Source organism: Colletes gigas, unplaced genomic scaffold (assembly GCF_013123115.1).
Source record: "Colletes gigas isolate AHSC1104 unplaced genomic scaffold, ASM1312311v1 Colletes_gigas_Sc00097, whole genome shotgun sequence".
In the NCBI taxonomy this organism is placed as follows: domain Eukaryota; kingdom Metazoa; phylum Arthropoda; class Insecta; order Hymenoptera; family Colletidae; genus Colletes; species Colletes gigas.
In genome coordinates, this window is record NW_025106724.1 from 129,704 (window position 1) to 149,881 (window position 20,178).

General features: G+C 43.0%; 1 protein-coding gene across 1 annotated transcript; it reads left to right on the forward strand.

Annotated features, from left to right (window-relative positions):
* The first annotated feature begins 1,614 nt into the window (after window positions 1-1,614).
* LOC122404045 lies at window positions 1,615-17,653 on the forward strand. The gene is made up of 4 exons (XM_043407907.1): window positions 1,615-1,779; window positions 9,651-10,706; window positions 14,115-14,789; window positions 16,610-17,653. Exons 1-4 carry the CDS (start codon window positions 1,615-1,617, stop codon window positions 17,453-17,455), a joined length of 2,742 nt encoding a protein of 913 aa, XP_043263842.1. The 3' UTR covers window positions 17,456-17,653.
* The last annotated feature ends 2,525 nt before the right edge of the window (window positions 17,654-20,178 follow it).

The window sequence follows — 20,178 nt, forward strand, 5'->3', positions numbered from 1 at the left end:
TTTTTATATCGTCGAATAATATTATGGGAGAGGATTAACATCAATGTATCTTTGATTTTTAAATCGACAGCGGCATGGTTCATTTAGCGTAGAAAAAGTTTCACGAATAAAATTAGACAACAGTTGGACGATTTGCCGTTAAAATTTCTAATCGACGACGACGACGACGACGACGACGACGGGGTGTCGGTTGAACCAACGGATTGTTTCCTACGAACGAGTAAGGTTTCTTCGATCGATAACACCGTAAAATAGATACACCAAGTAAGAATTTGTTCTTTTATTTGTTCTCGTTAGCGAGAAGAACGCATCGGAACATTGTTTCAATTCCAACGATTAAACAAACGCAAATGAATTAGTTCCGCTTTCGAAAGGTACCGATGGAGGTCAACGCTGTTATCTCGATAATAATTAAACGGAATATCAAGACTACCGGAGTATTCGGAGCATTCGAAATGATTCGGGAACGACAAGCAGACAAATGCTGGGACCTCGAATCGTTGGTAAATCTCGACGAAAGCTATTTCGATCTCGATTTCCAAGCAATTACGTGGCAGCTGCGAGCGACTGTATGAATAACGACACGTTTCGTAAACATTGAATCTTTCTCGCTCCGTGAATCCATAGAAATTCGAAACATTATGAAAGAATCGACGGAGAAAGTGAAATGAACAAATCATTCTTTCGTTAGCTTGGAAGATCAACGAACCAACCCTTTGTGCTGAAACTGCATACTAAAATTGTAATTTGGTTCTTAAACTGTTACGATATCGGGGTATCAGTGTTTGAGACAGTCGTAGGGAAATGTCGGTTGGTTTATTTATTTTTCTTTAAAACACACGATTGTTCGTAAATGAAAAGAGCAGCTCGAGGGTGTTCGGAGGCTATTAGAATCGCGATCGAATAACTTTGTTCAACGATGCGTACGACAGCACGATCTACGCGCTCGTTTCGATCGTTGTGTTATTAAGTATCAATTACTACTTGGCCACAAAGTGATTTCACAGTACAGCGGCATCAGAAGGGGGGCGGGGATGCTCGATTCGATAAAACCACCGGTCCGGTAAACCGTAATAAAACCTCGTGGTTTTTTTTTTAATATTATCGCTGTATCTACGCGGCAAGAGGTCGCAATGTGCTCGTCTCTCGTTTAACGACGAGCCATAAAATAATAACGAATTATTTCCTAGTCGTAACGGAGACTGTTTATGTATGTACACGGTATGTAGGTGAAATCGATGGAGAGAAGAGAGTTGCCTTGACGTGTTAGGGGTCGCTTCGGATCGGGCCTCCCTGAAAATGTTTCAATTCTGATCTGTTTGTTTCTCTTGTAGCGGTGGCTTATGTCGGGCATCGATAATGGAATTGTACCTCGGATAATTAGCTCCTATTTGTAAGAACGCACGGAGAGACTTTGATAAACTGTCGTGGATCGTTTGGTCACGTGGACACGTAATGGAAATCGAGTATGCTCGAGTGCAACGTGAAGGAAAGAGTAACAGAGCGAAGCGTAACTTAGTTCTGTTAACGGATTATCATGCTTGATCTCTCGATTTCTTGATGACCGCGGACCATTGTGAATACAGTGTGTTATTGTACACGAGCTGGAGCATGATGGGAGAAGTGATCCGCGTTTCTGGCAGAGCACCGGATGTCGGGGAGTTCCTGAAGGAGGCGATGCTGTCCCAGAGATTCGCCGACGTTGCTCTCTGCTGTCCTGGCGGCCAGAAATTCTTGGCGCATCGTTTGGTCCTATCAGCCGCTAGTCCTTACTTGCAGGTCGGTACTCTTTTTACTAATTAACTCGATCGCAGCATAGATCAGTACGCTAACAAAGGTTAGACATTGTAGAATCACGTACACGCGACACCGGCCGTAAAACTGTTAATATCCGGTTCCTATTTGTTCTTATTGTAGAATGTCCAAGCACAGGAATCTAGGTTTCGAAAATCTCGACAATTTAACGCGAGCATTTATCATCGGAAGAACAAATCAATTAGCAGGAACGAAGGTGCAGTAGGATTTTTACCGAATGCTTAATTTCTACAGAACACAGTGTAACATTATCTCCGTGTGGTTTTTAGCGAAGCGAATTGATTACAAACTCGGCTAAGAGCTTAATAACCATAAACGTCAGCCTATAGAGTAGCGGTGCGGCGTGGCGGCCGGGTGCTGGTGGTGGTGTTGATGGTGTAGTATTTCGAAAATAATTTCGCTGGTATTGATTTATTATTATCGAGGAGGAAGTCGAAATATCATCGAAAGATCGTAAACGTTTTAATTAAATTTGTGCTGGCGTGGACGCGGCCTAATCCAGACCAACCATTACACGGTAAAAACGTGATTGTTTAGTAACCGTCTTTTTAAATAACGACCGACCGTATACATCTAATGCCGCGTCACGTGAGTCAGAAATCAGGAAACGAATCATCTCGTTCGTCTCGTAACAAGGATCGTTAACCATATACGCGCGCGTATGAATGTAACTCATCTTGGAGGAGAACGAGAGATAGAAAACACATACACATACGTGTAATATGAACGTTAATACTGCCCGAGAAAACGTAGCTTCCGGTTGTCTGCCGCGTGTAGAAGGAGCAAAAAGCTGGATTCCAAATACGTACGTTCTACAGCTTACACTCAAGTATTTACAATGTACTTAATGGAGTAAGCCGGCCATAAAGTGAGCTAACTTCTGTTCAAAGATAGCCAACGAGTTGCGCCGGTCATTAATCACCGAGCTTATTGATCCACTAGTAACGTACGACTCTCCAAGTAGATGTAAATAGTGAAAGTAGTGAATTCGGTCAGTCGTTTTTAATTATACGCTTCTCTCGTCCGATAGGCCAGCTCGCTAATTGTTTCCCATCAAGTTGTCACTCTGATCTCTAAATTCACGGTAGTTTCAACGGTACAATAGCTGTTTTTATACCTGACGCTACAAAGATCGTAGCAGTATGTTTAAATTGTACAAAGTAGGAGTAGGATCCTCGTCGTAAATAGCGTGTAGCAGTCGGAAAATGGTCATGTTTCGCTTTAGCAGATATAGAAAATTGTTGTAAAAGTTACGTTACGGTAGCGTGTGCTGATTCTTGTTATAATTTCTGTGACATTCTTTGGAATAGAAGGCGCTTGGGCAAAGCCCTGTTTGGTATTCAGCGCGCCAATATCGATACTCGGTACAGCATAGTACACATTCGTCTTGATACATTTCATTTTTTAGTTGGTGAAAAATTGTTTTTCCGGAAATTGAGGGGAACCGAATAATCAATATATAATACATACATACGTAATGCAGATAAGGGGAACTGCATTCTGCGATTGGTATGTCTCTAATTCCTTACTACATACATACATACGTATCTACGTATACAATACAATGTCTGGAACTGCATCCATCGCACGCTGTACGGTGCATTTAATTGTACTCATTCTATGCATTCTTCTTGACAACGATTTAAACAACATTCATTTTTATAGTTTGTTTTAAATAACACAAGATCGAAACTATATGAACAATTGAGCGCGTGGTTAGTTTTATCGTGCCAATATTCGTAAGAAACGTCGACTTACACGACTTACACGAGACACACCATGCCTCTTACAACCTAGATAAATCAGTATGGGTTAAATTGCGCGATATTAATGGGAAATCGCAGTGAATCGGGATGGTTTGTAATAGGAAAATGCAGGAGTAGAGTGTGTTATCAAGAAGGAATGCGTTAATTGCATACGTGCCGCGACTCGGTTCGTTCGTAACTCGCGCTCCTGTGCGTATAGTTGAAAAGTAATTAATAAACCGAGCCTCGTATGTTATTAGCAATACCAGTGAATCGTGTCGTTCATTGATCAAATATTAAGCGGTAATGATCATTTTAAAGTCGACGTAAGACCAGAGTTTAAACAATCGAATGGGAGATAGCTTGAGAATCCAGTCTTAAATTTTATTTCTACGTAGATACATGTATACGCGCGAGTAAATCAAGATTTTTACACGATTGTCGCGCGATGCTAACGATGGTCACCAATGCTCGAGCATTAAATTTAATTGCCACGATACATAGTGATAAAATTCCAGTTTCCAAAGGAAACATCCATTTATTCGCAATCTCGTGTCGTGAATTTATAACAAAATAAAGAAGGGAATTAGAGAATAGCACCGTATCGTTATGCGGCGATAAACATTTCACGAATCAGACATCGATAAATTAAGAGTGCTTAATGGGAATCGATCGTGTAAAAATCGGTAGCTCTTTTCAGTTTCTTTCTTCTTACTAAACAGAAGATGGTAAAATAAACTTTTTCCAAGACACACACACAGACAGAGTTTACACGCGGAAGTTTGTAAGCAGCATATCAACCGAGAAGAAACCTAAGATAGTTCGGTGTTATGTATTTCACAATGGTATTTGCAAACCTCGAGAACGCTTCGTTTTATTCGAGCCAACTTTAATTCCTCCATCCAACTCTCCGTGTCTCTACGTTCGTTGCACAAGTCAGCGAATCCACGTAATTGTGACATTTTATCTGGTTAATTTTTTTAGCCCGGTGTAATTTTCCGACGATCGTTTTCAATTTGATCGCTCTTCTTATTTCCTTCTTGATTGCTCTCTTATTCTTGACGGCTGGTAAACGCGCCTTAAAAATTACACGGTGCAAATCTCTCTGCGAAAGGTTCCGCGCGCATGCACCACTTTTTTTCCTCCCGTTTTTTGTCCGAACCGCGAGCATTCTGAAACAAATGTCGCTACCGGGATCCTGAATTCGGAATTCACGTTTAACCAGTCGATAATGAGAACTACTTACGGCCCGTTTCCCCGTTACCATCTTTGTCGTCGAGCCGATTGCCATATTCCATACCCTGTTACGCTCTCTGTTACGTCGTCGACAATTCTTAGATAATTGAACGCTTCTTTTTCTACAGTCCAGTTCTACTCTCCCTACGTACGCTTCAATGTCACGTTTCCTGATTCCGAATCTTATTCAAGACCGCACGTAGATATAGCCCGTAAAATAGTTACGCTCTCGTCATCAAGTTCCATGCTTAAAGGTACAACAGAATGCAGCAGCCAGCTAATGTATGGAACGCTTGATAGTACACACTTAGAAATTCAGCAGGTTCAGCAGGCGTATCTCGAGAGTGTCTCAAGTTTCCCACAATTAATTTGCAATTTGATATCAGTTTGTTCCAAGGAGCGATCTCGTCGATCACAATGCGTAGAAGATGCGTGTTTGATCTTAGAAGAGCATGCCAATGATCATGGGACGTGTATGCATCTGTTTGATAAGAAGGTTCGATAGGCGGGTCAGCGCACCCTAATGATTTCATTTACCGTTTCGGTGTCTCGTAAAAAGTAAGAGGTTCTAGCACGTAGGACGCGCTATATGCGGTATACAAGTTGATGCATGCTAAACGCCGCGTTTGATCTCCAGAGATACACCAGCTCGCGGACCATTAAAATTCTTGCACGCAGCTATTTTATGGCAGTTGATTCACTATATTCCCAAGATAGCGCACACTCTCCCCTCTCGCGAACGTTCTTCGTACGCATTGTCATAAACTTCCACGTAGACGCGTGCATTTTCCGCTACGAAATGATCTCGCCCTTTGCTTCGTGCAACACACTCTAATCTTTTTTCAAAATAAACAACGCTCTATGAGTTTGGATGTTGTTCCAAGTCGCGCGCAACAACTACACGACTATGTAGGTACCTACTACTTATACACATATGTACACTATGATCGTTCCTTATGCGCGCGTTCAAGTCACCGTTTAACTTTTCAAGCCGCGCCGATCTTTATTCTTACATCGTCCAATTTTTTATACCGAATAATTACCGAACAATTAATTACCATTATCAGACAACATCGAAACTTTCTCCTACTATTATTACTATTTTTACATTTTCCTTGACACAGTATGTAGTCGGTGCAGCGTAAATTCTGAAATTAATTCTCAAACAGCACAGGTTGTTAATCTTGGTTACCTTAAAGAAAAAAGTCATGTAATTAAACTTGATTATATGTAGATCACGATATATCAACGACAACAGCTTGATAATATATTAAAATGAAATTCTCTACTTTTTAGTCAACTGCTATTTCTGTTAATGTAGAAACGATAGCCGCACTGCTGACCGTTGTTCGCACATATGTAGCTATGATAATTTATCGCCTATCGCCAGTGGCGAATCTAGGCTTATCGGGATTCGAAGCTAATTAATTTAACTCTTTACTTTTTCTCAAATCTTCTATTTATCCTATTATTTTCTTTTTTATTCTATCCTCGATGAATTTTTATTCAAATAAAATTTGATCGGTAATTATTTGCGCGACTACTCGTTTGCATATTCGCCCGAGGGCAGAGTATGGCTTTTACCGAATATCACCGGTGCATAAAATCGATGAAAGTCTCGATCGATAGATAGATGGGATGTCCGGTATCGAAGCCGCGACCTTACGGAACAGATTTTATCCGCGTTTCTTATTAGCGTTACACGCGAACCCCAACATTTATTTCATTTGCCGAGCAACTTATCACGTTTGCCACAAGCCAGCCTCCTTCCTTTCCCTACTTTTCTTTCAGTCTGCTTCTGTTCTCCGCACTATTCCCTCGGCTGATTTACACGCAGACCTATCGGATCGCTAATCGGGTACAATGATTAATAAGAATACTCGATGGATTTACGCGGTCGTTGTAGACGTATCGTTTACGTGCGACACTGTTCCACTTGCACACCTGACCGTACGTACCACCTCGATCATTATTATTATTAAACATTTCTACACATTTTGACTTACTAAAAAAACTATATTTCTTTTCAGACTTGAGCCGCGTGCAAAGTTTTTAAAAGAATCGCTTGTCTTCTCTGCAAGATTTAACCGATATTTAAGAACGTTGCATAGAAAGGACCCCGTTAGACCTCTGGAGCAAACTACCCCATTTCGGAGCAGATAATATTATCGTTGGGAACGTTAGAAACGTGTCTCTGGATCGCTGACATTCTTCGAGTCCCGGTTCTAAAAAGCAATTTAGTAGAAGCTGTCCTCTCGCTTCTTCCAGGGGAAACGTCGTTGGCTCTTGAACGTGTAAACGAACGCGTATTGTTCGCATCCACGGTACAGTTAGATTACCTTAGGCATACGTCGAGTTAAATTAATCTGTTTGGAGATAACGGACGTTTGTTCCAATTCCTTCCTCGATTTTATACGGTTTTAAACTAATAAGCTAGAGGTATAGGTGTTAATGGCACCGCAAGGTCAACTTAATAACCTTTAAATGACTTGGCTCCTTATAGAGACGAATTTAATGACTCGTCTCGTCACTGGCTTGACAGTCGAAAGTTTTACCGTGACCATCGTCCGCATCGATATACTTTCTACATAATTTCGTTATACTATATGTATATTCATATTTATAGCTAATTTTCTATTTATGGTAAAAACCTTGTACCGAATGATATACTGCGATTAGCATAACATCGAATATAGGCTTGATTTTCTAATAGAACTTCTATTACGAATTCACGGCAGGTTTTACAATTTATACCGTTACTCGCAAAACTCGAAGAATCTTTACACGATCCCCGGTAATTGTAGAAGACGTTAGTGCCTATCTGACGCAACAACATAATTTCCATTTGAAATTCAAAGTACTCGGGAAGGTATGAATTCTTTCGTATCATCGTTTCGATGACATCATCTATCGGGGGTATGGTGCGATCCTCGAAAAATCCATTAAATACCAATAACGCTTAATTTGCCACTATACACGATTAACACGTATAAACATTTTCCTAATACGACTGTTATTCCATATTTATCTAACGATTCTACGAGCATTTTATTGTAATTGGCAACGTTTCGAATACCCACATACATACCTCGATGAAACAATCCATAAATCTGTTCCTTTTTTACGATGAAATCGGCAACACGAGTGTAATTTACACCTTATTTGTATAGAAACGATCGAAAAGCAAATAAAATAAGGCCTGGAACGCTCGCGAAATTACTCTCGTTATACTTGGTATCAAGTATTATTCTATAGCAACTATTTACGTTATTTTTCCAATGACCAGATACAGTACTTAATTGTCCCTTGATCGTTTATGCTCGCGCATGCCGGTGGATGGCGGGGCTGTGAATAATAGTGGAAAAAGGTCTGCAGGGAACCGCGTAATGAGCGTCATCACTTATATCTCGTATGGCAGTTTGCGGTTATACCTTGACAGAAAATTAGTACAATAATTACGTACTTCCTGCTGGTACGTGTAATGTTAGCCGTTGATACGGTGTAATTTGTCTCGTAGACGTACATATATCGACAAGGAGAATAGACGCTAAACATCTTAAAATGTCTACAGTTTTTTTATTTTCTTTCCAGAGTTTCGAGCGTTCGACAATATTAATTATTCGATCTACCATAGACGACATATTTACATTCTAATCGGCTGAATAATTCAAATCGATCGAAGATTAACGGTTCAGTTCTGAAGCGATTGCGAAAATACCTATTGAAATCCTTCGTTAAGCGTTATTGTCAGAGGTTGTTGGCAATATACATATGTATATTATTAGTTCTATTTAACGAAAGATGTAGCAACTGTAGAATTATGTGCTGGTAAGCCGTCCTGTTGAAACTACATATTTTAATCCTTACCCTGCAGATAACGGAATGTTTAGATCGTGTAACAGAATCGGAAGGTCGAATTTTAAAGAGGTGCGATACTTGTGTCCGGTCCGAGGTTCCGTTAAAAAGTGAAAGAACGATTTCGGATGTTTGTTTAGAAAGGAATGTCAAAACAAGTGACAGGGCATTATACATAGTTTGGGGCAACAACAACGCCTAATAATAATAACAATAATAATAGAAATGACGTTTGATCAAGACGGCTGAATGTATGTACATATTTGTTTTAATGTTATCACGGAAGGCGAACACCGTTAGTCTTGACTACCTTGAACGTTTCCTTGATCGTTTACGTTCTGTCATTAAGAGTTATTAACACGTATCTAAGATTCACGGTTATTCGCACCTGAAATAATTTATGCAGGCGCTATATCTCCCGGTGAGGAGCGTGATACGCGTTCCGTTTACTCGGAACGTCTTTGTGTCGTCGGAAGGCTCCTTCTCCTCTGGCAATTCGGAATGTACGAGTGCTCGGCGTTACCTCTACCCCGAAGATTTACGAGTGCAGATAATGTCTACGTAGCTGCGTGTTTCGCGTTGCATGCAGAACGTCGCGTTTGTAATCCCGGTGTGCGTACCATTTACAAACTCGTGCCGATTTCCACGAATGTCAGTTTTCGTGCGATCGAGTCATGAACGTAACGTTAACTGTTATCCTTGGATGGTCGCGTGTGATGTATAGCCGCGCAATTAGTCGGCATGGATGAAACCGTTGGAGAACATCGAAGAAACGTTATCGCAAGATTGTAGGAAAAGGAGTGGAGATCCGACTTGTAGATTTTCTAGGTATAGAGGCCGGGCGATGTATTTGAAGGGCGAGGATGTTGGGTTTGCATCTGGTCGGGCAACAGCCTGGAAACGATTCCGAAAATAATGGCTGTTGTGTTAAAAATGAGGCGCGCTGCTCGAGGTTAAAAAATCGTGGAATAATCGCGGGCTCGGGTTTTCTGGTTTCAGGAAGTGTTGCTGGCGCATAGCAAAACCTCTGGACATTGCGAGCCAATCACGGTGATCCTCGCGGAGGTGGAGGCACCGGAACTCGCAGCGATCCTTGGTTTCGTGTACACGGGTACCGCAACGGTGCCCCGTCCGCGTCTGAACGCGTTTCTGCGCGCTGCGGAGGCCCTGCACATCAGGCTGCCGCCAGTCCCGGTCGTGATGACCTGCGCGCAGCCGCACTGCAACCACGAGGACATCAAAGACGTGAAGATCAACCCAAAGTATTTGCGGTGCGAGCAGTATCCGTGCTGCGACGGTTGGTACCGGCCAACCGGGCCCGATCAAGACGATGGAGGTCCAGCGAGCAAGGAGGAACCCCCCTATCCGGCGATCGAGTCCTTGGTAGCCGCGAGAGAAATCGGACCGCTTCCTGAATCGATGAACTTTGCCGGGCCGAGATACGGCCCGGGCAGATATTGCTCTACAACCTGGCCCGTTCCCGCTTTCGTAAATGCCAGCCAGGAAAAGATCGTCCGAGGCGCAGATCGGACGTCGGATAACGAAAGGACGAATCAGACGGACGTGAGGAGGTATCGTCCTGCCTCGATGGCGCCCAGAATCGATAGGATTACCGAGCCGAGCGACAGCAACGCGGAACGTTCGCCGGTCAAGGCCCAGCAGGAATTCTGTTTCACGAGGTGTCCTTACAAAGTCCACGGGGACCTGGACCCTCTCGAGCTCAGGATCAGAAACGATGAAACCTGCACGGGGATCAACGCCGACGACGAGACCGTCCAGGAGGACAGAGGACATCGGTTCACTGTGATCCGTTCGGGGATTGGCTCCTGTCAGAGCGGCGGTACGGCATCCCTGGAATCGTCGGGTCGCACGAGGTCGTTGGATAAATCAGATTACGGCGAGGATTTAACTTGCGGGGAAAGTTGCTACGGTTGGAAAACGCCGAAGAGGCACGTGGCCAATCGCGTGATAGCCTCGCCGTGGAGACAAACCGTCAGGCCTTATCACTTGCCCAAGCTGCAGCCGATCGTCCTTCAGCCCCACGCGGATCACGTCGTAAGTCCTTATCGATCGTCTCTTACGTTCGATCCTCGATACAGAATTCGAAAATACCATAGACACGGGATTATTCCTGTAGAAACGAATTTTCTTTTAAATCGAACGGGTATGTATACGAACCGAAACACGTAGCCGGATATATGTATCTGTTTCAAGGCGTTCGTTATTGTATTTCTCCAATCATCTTCCGTTCGGTATATTATTTATCGTATCAACCAGTCGATCCTCGATATCCGATTGCACAGAGTCCGGGTGCATCCAGAAAAATAAGATCCAAGTCGTAATACCGCACTGCAACGGGTGCGGCGGCGGTACGCATTTGCATATCTCTGGAATAAATCTAGGCCGTGCAATTGTCGATCGAAACATCGCTCCGATCATGTTCGAGTTTTGACAGAATAAACGAAGAAGACGAGTTTAACAAGTTGCACTTGCCATGCTTACGAGTAATGGTGGAAAGTTTGAAAAATTCACAGCTTGTTACGAAACAAGCTTTCCTCGATTATTTTCCTCGAAACGAAACATTGAGAGGAACAGGTTACGATCGATAAAATTAATACGATTACCGTTTTCGCAGGTAGACGCTTCAAGAATCGGGACATGTATTCCCTTTCTTCCAACGCAACTCTTGTTGCAACAATTGAACGTAACGCGACTCTTTTCCCCCGTTGGAAGAAGATCGAAGGCATATTTACCCGAGGCATTTCCTTTCACCGCTTTCATGAAAATTGGAGCACCAGCGTAGATCGTGCAAGATAGAGACGTAGCATCGATCAACAAACATTTCTTTTTAAAGAGTTCGATTAGGGACGCGTGATTCGCCGATCAATGAACTTGTTGTAATCCAACCAACTTTTTGTCTCGTCAGGCTGGATGAATTTGTCCGAGCGGATTTGTCAGCTAGATACAATTACCGATTCCTGTTCCATGGCTTCGTATTGTTACGTCACACGTTGCATGCATGAATCTCGTCGGATCGGGTTACTAATCCGACCAGTAGCAAACGGTATCCTTTCATACAGAAAGTGACTTGTTTGCTGTGGCTGTTGATCGCAGAGGGGAGACTGCACGACTCATCCTTCGAGTCTCGTTACCATATGGAACGCGCATCAGAGATGCTTCTTCTGGGGATAACAACGGAGCAAACATCACTGATCCGTTCCGCTTGCTATTATTTCCAAATATATTCCATAAAATCGAACGAACGTACACGTATCTATGTATATCGAACCGATACGGTGTTTAATCGCCAGGACATCGCATGTTCTTCGAGTATAGTTATCAAGACGATAAGGAGTTCTCGGCAGTTGTTCCGTGACATTGGTCATTGGTTAGAAACTAAGAAACCATAGGGTCTGTTTGGAAAAAATTCGATTTTACGCTACGTAGCTACATGCAACGTTCCGCGCTGCCTATAATTCCGACTCTTTCTCTTTCTCTTGCTCACGTTTGATCATCTTTCGAACAAGCACGGGTCCATTGCATAACGTTTACCCGTCTCCTAGTGCGCGAGATCGTCCTCGTTTCTGCTATACATATGTATCTATATGTATAGTATTCGCCTCGAAAATTTACGCGCGTTCCGTGGTGTATTTTCGGTCGTCTCGTTTCTTTGCAGACGCGAAGCTGCGAGCATAACATATGAGATCGAACTGGTTAGGCTTCTGGTAACCGGCGAGAAACAATTACCATTGTTATTCGATGGATAATCGTGCGGTAAAAAAGTTCCGAGTCGATAAGGATAGTGTTTCATTCGGTTGTTTATCTCGATAGGAACATCCCGATCATCGTTAGATCGTTCGTCTGTATTCCCAACGCTGCCGCGCTGGTCCCTTATCGGCGAGCCATCGATACGAGCCAAAGAGCACAGCGCACGCCACTTATCTATTAAATATAGGCGATCTCTTGTTGTTTCTTAAGGAAACAAGAAGATCGGAAGAAGCCAGGCGAGCCAGGGCCCGCTTATTCTTCATCGACCTTTCACCACAAATGAAAGCACGCTGAACAACCGATTGCGTCCGTACACGGCAGCCGTTCATTTTGCTTTCTTCCGTAAAATATGCAAGGAGAATCAGTGCTGGCCCCGACATGCGGTTTTGCAAGCTCACTTACCAGCCTGCAATAATTCGATGGTGCCAGGTGATAAAGGACTTGTACGACCAGCTGCTCGGTCTTTCGGTTAGCCAATGTCATTCTGATTAATGAAACTATCAGTTACATGGCGGTCCTTTCGTCTTTACGTTCTTCTTTCTTTCTTTCTTTCTTTCTTTATGTAACTTTTTTTTTTTTTATTTTTTTGTTCCTTCTCTGTGTACGTTTTTTCTTCGTTCGAGGTGCTACCAGCTGGCGCACACCAGCTGCGAATCTCGGCTTTACCTGCGATTACACGCAATCTGGAAAGGAGGAACGTTTTCTCTTTCGACACGTGCACTGATATGCTCCAGATTTTTTCAGATTGCTTTACGACCTTGCGCAACGCGCCGGCCCGTGTGTTTCTCGCGTCGGGCCCTCCCCCTTTTCTTACGATACCGTTGCTCGTTACTTTGACTGTGGCACACACCTGTTCCATCCGATACGAAAGTGTCGCTTCGAAGAAATCCTAAGTGTGGATACACTCGATGATCGATTCAACCAACAATTTCCCAATTAGGTGGTAAACTATTAGGTTGCTGCGTACGGAACCTCGTTCAATTGCCCGGCTCTGTAACCTCCACTTTAGAATCCGGATTTCGATTGTTGATCGAATGTTTAGGAAAGTCCGAGTCGCTGTACGTGCCAGATCCTAGTTGCAGAATGCACCGAACGCACTAGTTTACCGATCTCCTTATCGCGCGATTCCGGTTGCTTCTCTATCATTTGCAGCATTGCTACAAAGAAAGACAGTCTGCCGATCATCGTAAAGATTGTTTATGTATCCGCAATTTATCCATTTTACGGACGATTGGAAATGTTACCGGTTCGACCATAGATTACCGAACAGTATACGTACAGTATATGTATGTATAGTATATGTACATCCTTATTGCAACAGACTCTTCGCTTATCGCGTTTCATTACGCTCGCGGAAATATTAACGACACGAACACGCTCGTGAAATCTACATAAAACATTTGTTAATGACAAGCTCTATGGCTCTATCTCTACAATTTATCCAAGTAATTTTTAACAGCAGAATCCCTCTAGTTAACATTGCAGCGAAATCGTACATTCCCAAATCAGATGAATGAAATTGTCGTTCGAAACCGAATCGGTTGAAGATATTCGAGCGGTGTATTGTTGTATTACCTACACACGTGCAATCGAAGCGAGAACAAACGGGGCTACGGAGTCTCGCGGACGCGAAATAATAGTGATCGGAGGAAAATTAAGGGGAACGGGCTAGAAGTTCTGATTGCTTTGTTGCAGGAGATCGGGGAGAGCCAGCGTCCACCGGAAGCAGCAGCACGGCCTGTCGCGACCTCCGGCAGCCCTGATCGGCAACCCTCCAAAAATACCGTGTCCATCGATCATTATTACGGTTTCCAAGTTCCTATTAGTAACAATGGTCCCAGGTTGCTGGACCCTGGTGTCGTTCCAGATACGCGACACCAAGAGTTCTACTCGTCGCAGATGATCCCTTTCATCGCCACGACCGCGCAGACCACCGTCCCGACGATCAACAACGACGTCGGAAGCAACGAGACGCTTTTGCAACCGCAGAACAACGCTGTGTCTACCACGACCAGGTCCCTGTTGACCAACGATAACGAAAACGTTAATAGACAGGCTGGTTACTTCGGGCAAGTTGTTCCCCATCCGCCCCAGAAGCCGGAAATCTCTCATCCTGTGAGCAGACTGTGCGACACGATCGAACCCGACGTTAAAAACGATTGTTTCGCGAGTCTGGGCACCGAGAGGCCTGAAACAGAGCAGCGAAACGAAGAGAAGCTCGCGGAAAGGCTCGTTGTAAATAGCGACAACAATAACAACGATTCCATTGTCGGGAATGATGTTCTTCGGCGTGGGAGGCCGGCCGGAGGGGAGGAGAATCATAGGTGCGACCAGTGCGGGAAGATTTTCGTCACCAGGGCGTCCCTCAAGGTACAAACTCCATACAACACAAATAACCTTTCCAAAGTCTGTAAAATCTGTTGCACGTTTGGTTAAAATTGATCATATTGCTCTGCAGATACCGATACGCTTTCACTGATTACCCGATAGTCTTAGCTGTTCGGTCCAGGCAGCCACGATTAGTCGGATATCGATAATTGTCCTTCTATTCCAGACTTTGTTGCTCCGCCGAGTGTAAAAATATTTCCCGGTAATCTTAAAAGTATCGGTGATCCAGCTGATTAATGATTTCCTGGATGATTTATTAAATTCCACGGTTAAAGAATCGAACGGTTATCAAGAATGTAAGCATCGAATTAATAGCGGATCAAAAATTACTAAATGGAGCAATGTAACGCTAGTCAGGATGAAAGGACTTGTTGCCACGATTACTATGATAGATTAGGTCGTGTAAGAAACAAGGAAGAGTCCAATCGATCCTTGGAACGTTAATAAATCATCATTTTCAAACATTATATCTTGTAATAGATTCGGTATACAGCGTAATATACAATTCCATAATCCAAATTAATGAGATCCAACCATTTGATTAATGAAATTTTCTAGGTAAAAGAACATTTATTTCCCTTGCATTAATTATTTTATATTTCTGGTTCTTGGAAGATTTCTAACCAAGATAGTTTTAATAGTGTCATTCCGATTACATTTAAAATTTTCCTAACAATTTACTTTCTCTATTATAGAAGGATTTTTCGATAAAGAGAGGGACGATATAAGAACATGCTCTGTTCGTATAACGGAGACTGTACCGTAAGTGGTATCTATCCTGTAGATAACCGAAGAGTAATTAAGTTGCTCTTTAATTATTTCCCAGATAAATTTTAATCGATATATTGTACACCCAAGGAAGAACTTTCACTCGACGAAAGCATCATTCTATAGCGTAAAAAATGGTCTGTAAAACCATAGAATTCAGTCCGTGTAATTCAGACCGTGGATTGCTTTGTCGTGCATTATCGCTGTTAAAAATATTTAATCAAGATTTCGTCTATACATACATATATGGATGATCATTGTAACAGTATTTAGACAGCAGAACTGCTAATCGGAAACGGTACAACAGTTCGTGGTATAATTAGGCGAAATAGAGGAGTGTTGGTGGTGGTGGTGCTGCCGCAGCATTCTCGAACAAACGTAAAACTAAATAAAAATGAAAATGTGGTTTCCGAAAGAGAGATGAAATTTTCAAAGGTCCGGAACGGTACTTGAACTTGTTAAAATTTTTTTAAATAAATCGATACGGAATTTCTAAATTAATGAAATATTTATATCGCTGTAAAGTTATTTATTTACGCAAGATTTAAAGTCTTGGAGCAGGTCTACGACCTGTTCGTTATTTATTACATAGATTAAAAAAAAGTACCGAATACCGAAATCAAATAAAGCAGGTATTCTGCACTTACGTGGCTAGCGAATACGAAATGCTAATATATTCGAATATTCACCGACTAGTCAATTAGGGGAGAGTTGTCAAAATGTTACCACTTAAGAGATTTTATCGCGTAGCTTCTATTTGGTAATAATTTGTACGTAAATGAATATTGGAAATTGTAGGTTGCTCTTAAAGGCGACCCATTATTAGTATTTGTTGAATCTTTTACGAAGAACTTGTTATACCATTTTTATAACATCCTGTCGTAAGTAGAATTTAAACAACCGGTTTGTTAAATCGTGTATCTGGTTTAAAGGTAGCAATTGGCGGATGAAAATAATGAAACGTACACTTATTTTCCATACATATGTACGTACACGTTCCGATCCGGAGTCTGAGGTTCCGAAATCTGTTTCAGGTACACGTACGGACCCATTCGGGGGAGAAGCCGTTTCGGTGCGCCGATTGTGGCAAACAGTTCTCGCAATTGCGTAATTACAAGTACCATCGGAGCGTCCACGAGGGCACCAGAGAGTTCGCGGCCACCTGCCCGGAATGTGGCAAGTACTTCAACGATCGTGGCTATCTGAGCTCTCACATGAAGATCCACCGCAACCGGAAGGAGTACGGTTGCCAGGAATGCGGAAAAAGCTTCAACCAGCGGGTCGCGTACAACATGCACGTCAGAATACACACGGGCGTGAAGCCTCATCAATGCGAACAATGCGGGAAGGCATTTTCGAGGAAAATGTTGCTCAAGCAGCATTTGAGGACCCACTCGGGCGAACGACCCTACCAGTGTCAGGTTTGTCAGAAGGCTTTCGCCGATAGGTCCAACATGACGCTGCATACCAGACTTCACTCCGGATTGAAACCGTACCAATGCACGCTCTGCTCGAAAGCTTTCACCAAGAAACATCACCTGAAGACGCATCTGAATTATCACACCGGCACCAAGCCTTACTCCTGTCCAAACTGCGGACTAAGATTCTCGCAGAGCAGTAACATGAGGACACACTTTAAGAAGTGCACCGTCAACAATCCCGTCGAGGCGAAGAACACGCAGACCGATGCCGTCGCCGTCGCCGTCGCCGTCGCCGCCGCCGCCGCCGCCGCCGCTGTTGTTGGAACAGAGTCGTCCAGAGTTGTTCAGACGAGAATGATCTCGAGGACGCCCACGGACGCCCTCACGCCACCGAATTCGGATCAGGAATTGAGCATCCTGACGCCCATTTCGAAAACCAACGATGGAACTTGCACCTAGTGCGACGAGCATCCTTCAAGTACGTACTCTTCAGATTATGCTAGACCGTAGATTACGTGTAAAATACTCTGTACCGTAAGAATCTTTGTTTGTTGTTAAATTTGTCCAACGACTGGATGGCACGAGTTTCACAAACTCGCGGACGTCTAACGTTAGGTTCTAGCGATTAATGCGCGGAAATGGTTGATACAACTTCTGTCCCTGGAAATCTAATCAGACTGTAGAAAGTATGTATTAGATTCGTTTGAAAGCGGCTATGTCCGATCGGTAATCCGAGCTACCATAACAGCAAGAACGGTTGCCTTTTCCTGGAAATTGTTGTTTTACGGTAATACGTATCGATTCGGTTGGCAAATTGTTACGCCAGACCTGATTATTTTTTTGTTACAATCCCCTTTCCTTTGGAATCGATCGTTGCATCGTGGCATTAATGTCGATTCGTACGAAAAAGACGGACTTTAATCATCGTTGGTCACTACGAGTTTCACGTGGAATATTTATGCATTGGAATGAGAGAAATTATTGTTGAGACGAATGAAGCGTACATACGTACTTAAACCGTAGCTCGTAATTTAGGTTATTCTTTTTCTAAGGGGATAGTTTAATAATAAGAACGCGCGTAAGCCTCGATTTTGTATTTTTACTTTTAATAAAAGACATCCTTCGTTTAGCTCCCTTTTCTACTTGTAATATATTTGTCCAACATACCTTTCGGATATTCGAATTCCACATTTTCGAAACCGTGTATTATTTATGTAAAAGAACTTTTAATACAATAAAATGGAACACATAACACGATGTTACCACGATATTCGAAACTGAGATTAATGGCTTAACATTAGTTTTAACGTAAGAAATATTACGAAACCTTTGCACGATACGTCGAAACTCAGTGTTTCTCAAACGATCCGCGAACGCGAAAGGAAGAACCCACATAGTTTCGTCTTGTACTAAAATTTCTAACAAGCAGCATAAAATATAAACATGTATTTTTTTAACTAGTTTTAGTTTATATTAACAAAATGGATATTTATTAAGGGTGTCTGTGGGCAGATAAAGTTTGAGAAACACTGTCCTAAGTGATTACCGCGAGTAATGCCATTTCTCTCTGTGCTCCTCGCATCAACACTCATCCATCATCTTGGCTAACTCAATCCTAGAATCATCAGCCTTGTGTCCCTAATTTCATTAAACCGATAATCGAATGCACCAGTTCTTTTCGATTTTCCTTCTCAATCCTGTCGATTTCGTTCGTTCGTTTGTTCGTTTGTTCGTTCGTTCGTTCGTTCGTTCGTTCGTTCGTTCGTTCGGTCCAGCAGACCAACCGAACCCATAATTAGTCTTGTTTCGAATTCTGGTTCTCTCCGTAGCTCTTGTTGGACCAAACCTAGAATTACTCGGATCGATCTTCGAATAAGATGGATAAAAATCGATAATTATAACACGGTTATCGAACCATCGTTAGTTTCTCCCCTCCGATTATATTCGATCCTATCCCGTTTTAGTGCGGACCGATTAAAATGGAGGAAACGGTGTATCCGTCGCTAATCAGAAACGTTCGAAATGCTTTCTAAGAGACGCTTACGTAACCGTTAGAGGAAACTTTCGACCCGGGGTCAACAATACATCACGACCATCAGGATAAGAGCAAAGACGGTAATAAAAATCTAATGAATCCGCTCTCTAATTAAGGTTATAATTGGAATGACTCGCCGGTTGCGACGGGTCCGCGATGTCCATCCAATAGACGTGTTCCCCGGCTTTCTCGTGTTCATCGAAAAACGTACAACAACCGACGACGAGTTGCTTCCTCTTGGCGCGAGCAAACCAAAGGACCACTTGACGCGCCGAGAGATCGTATCTGATACGAGGATAGCTCAGAGATGCTAGACGAAGTCCCCGAGTGCACCCAGGACACCTCTTTCCACTTTCTCACACTATGCCCGATCACGCGTACGTGAGCTAGGACGAGTTTCGGACAGTCAAGTAATTTCGGACCGTTTCGTAGGAGTCGAGGGAGAAAGGCTCACTTTTTTATATAGAAATCGTATGAAAAAGTTGAACGAAACTAACAATTTTTCGTTCCGTACTACAGGCCTCTGCTGACCATTGCTGACCATTGCTGACCATTGCTGACCATTGCTGACCATTGCTGATACTTCTGACAACGTGTAACGATTACTACTGGCTACTGCCAGCCTCCCCCAGCCTAAATTTCAGATGGCCTTGACCCAGTTTTGAAACTGGGTCAAGGCCAAATCCGGATTTACAAAGTGTCCGGAACTTTTCCAAAATGCTGGCGGCCTTGCGAAGAGGTGGCATGTATCTTATAAGTACGGGAATGATTTGGCGAGGAACAGAGAATGGTAAAAATGGTGAGAACACATAGAATTCTTTAAAATTATATCATTTATCGCCATAGATTTACATTATACAAAGCTTTAATGAGATAGCTGTTCTCTTCGCTCGGGCTTAGAAACTTGAAATAATGGCACGCAAGTATACACTCGAGGAATCAGCACGTTAATGGAGAGGAACCGGCGGTACGCTCCTATGTTTGTTGAAAACTCCGTTAAACGTTTGAGTACAGCGAGCAGCTACCGACATTTGATTTGTAGACTGTTTGGAGACAGGATAAGTTCTGTCGGTACGCGATAGATCGGAGCTGTGCTGTGGATCGAGGAGCCACTTACTCCGAGAACGGAAATCTAACAGGGCCAAGA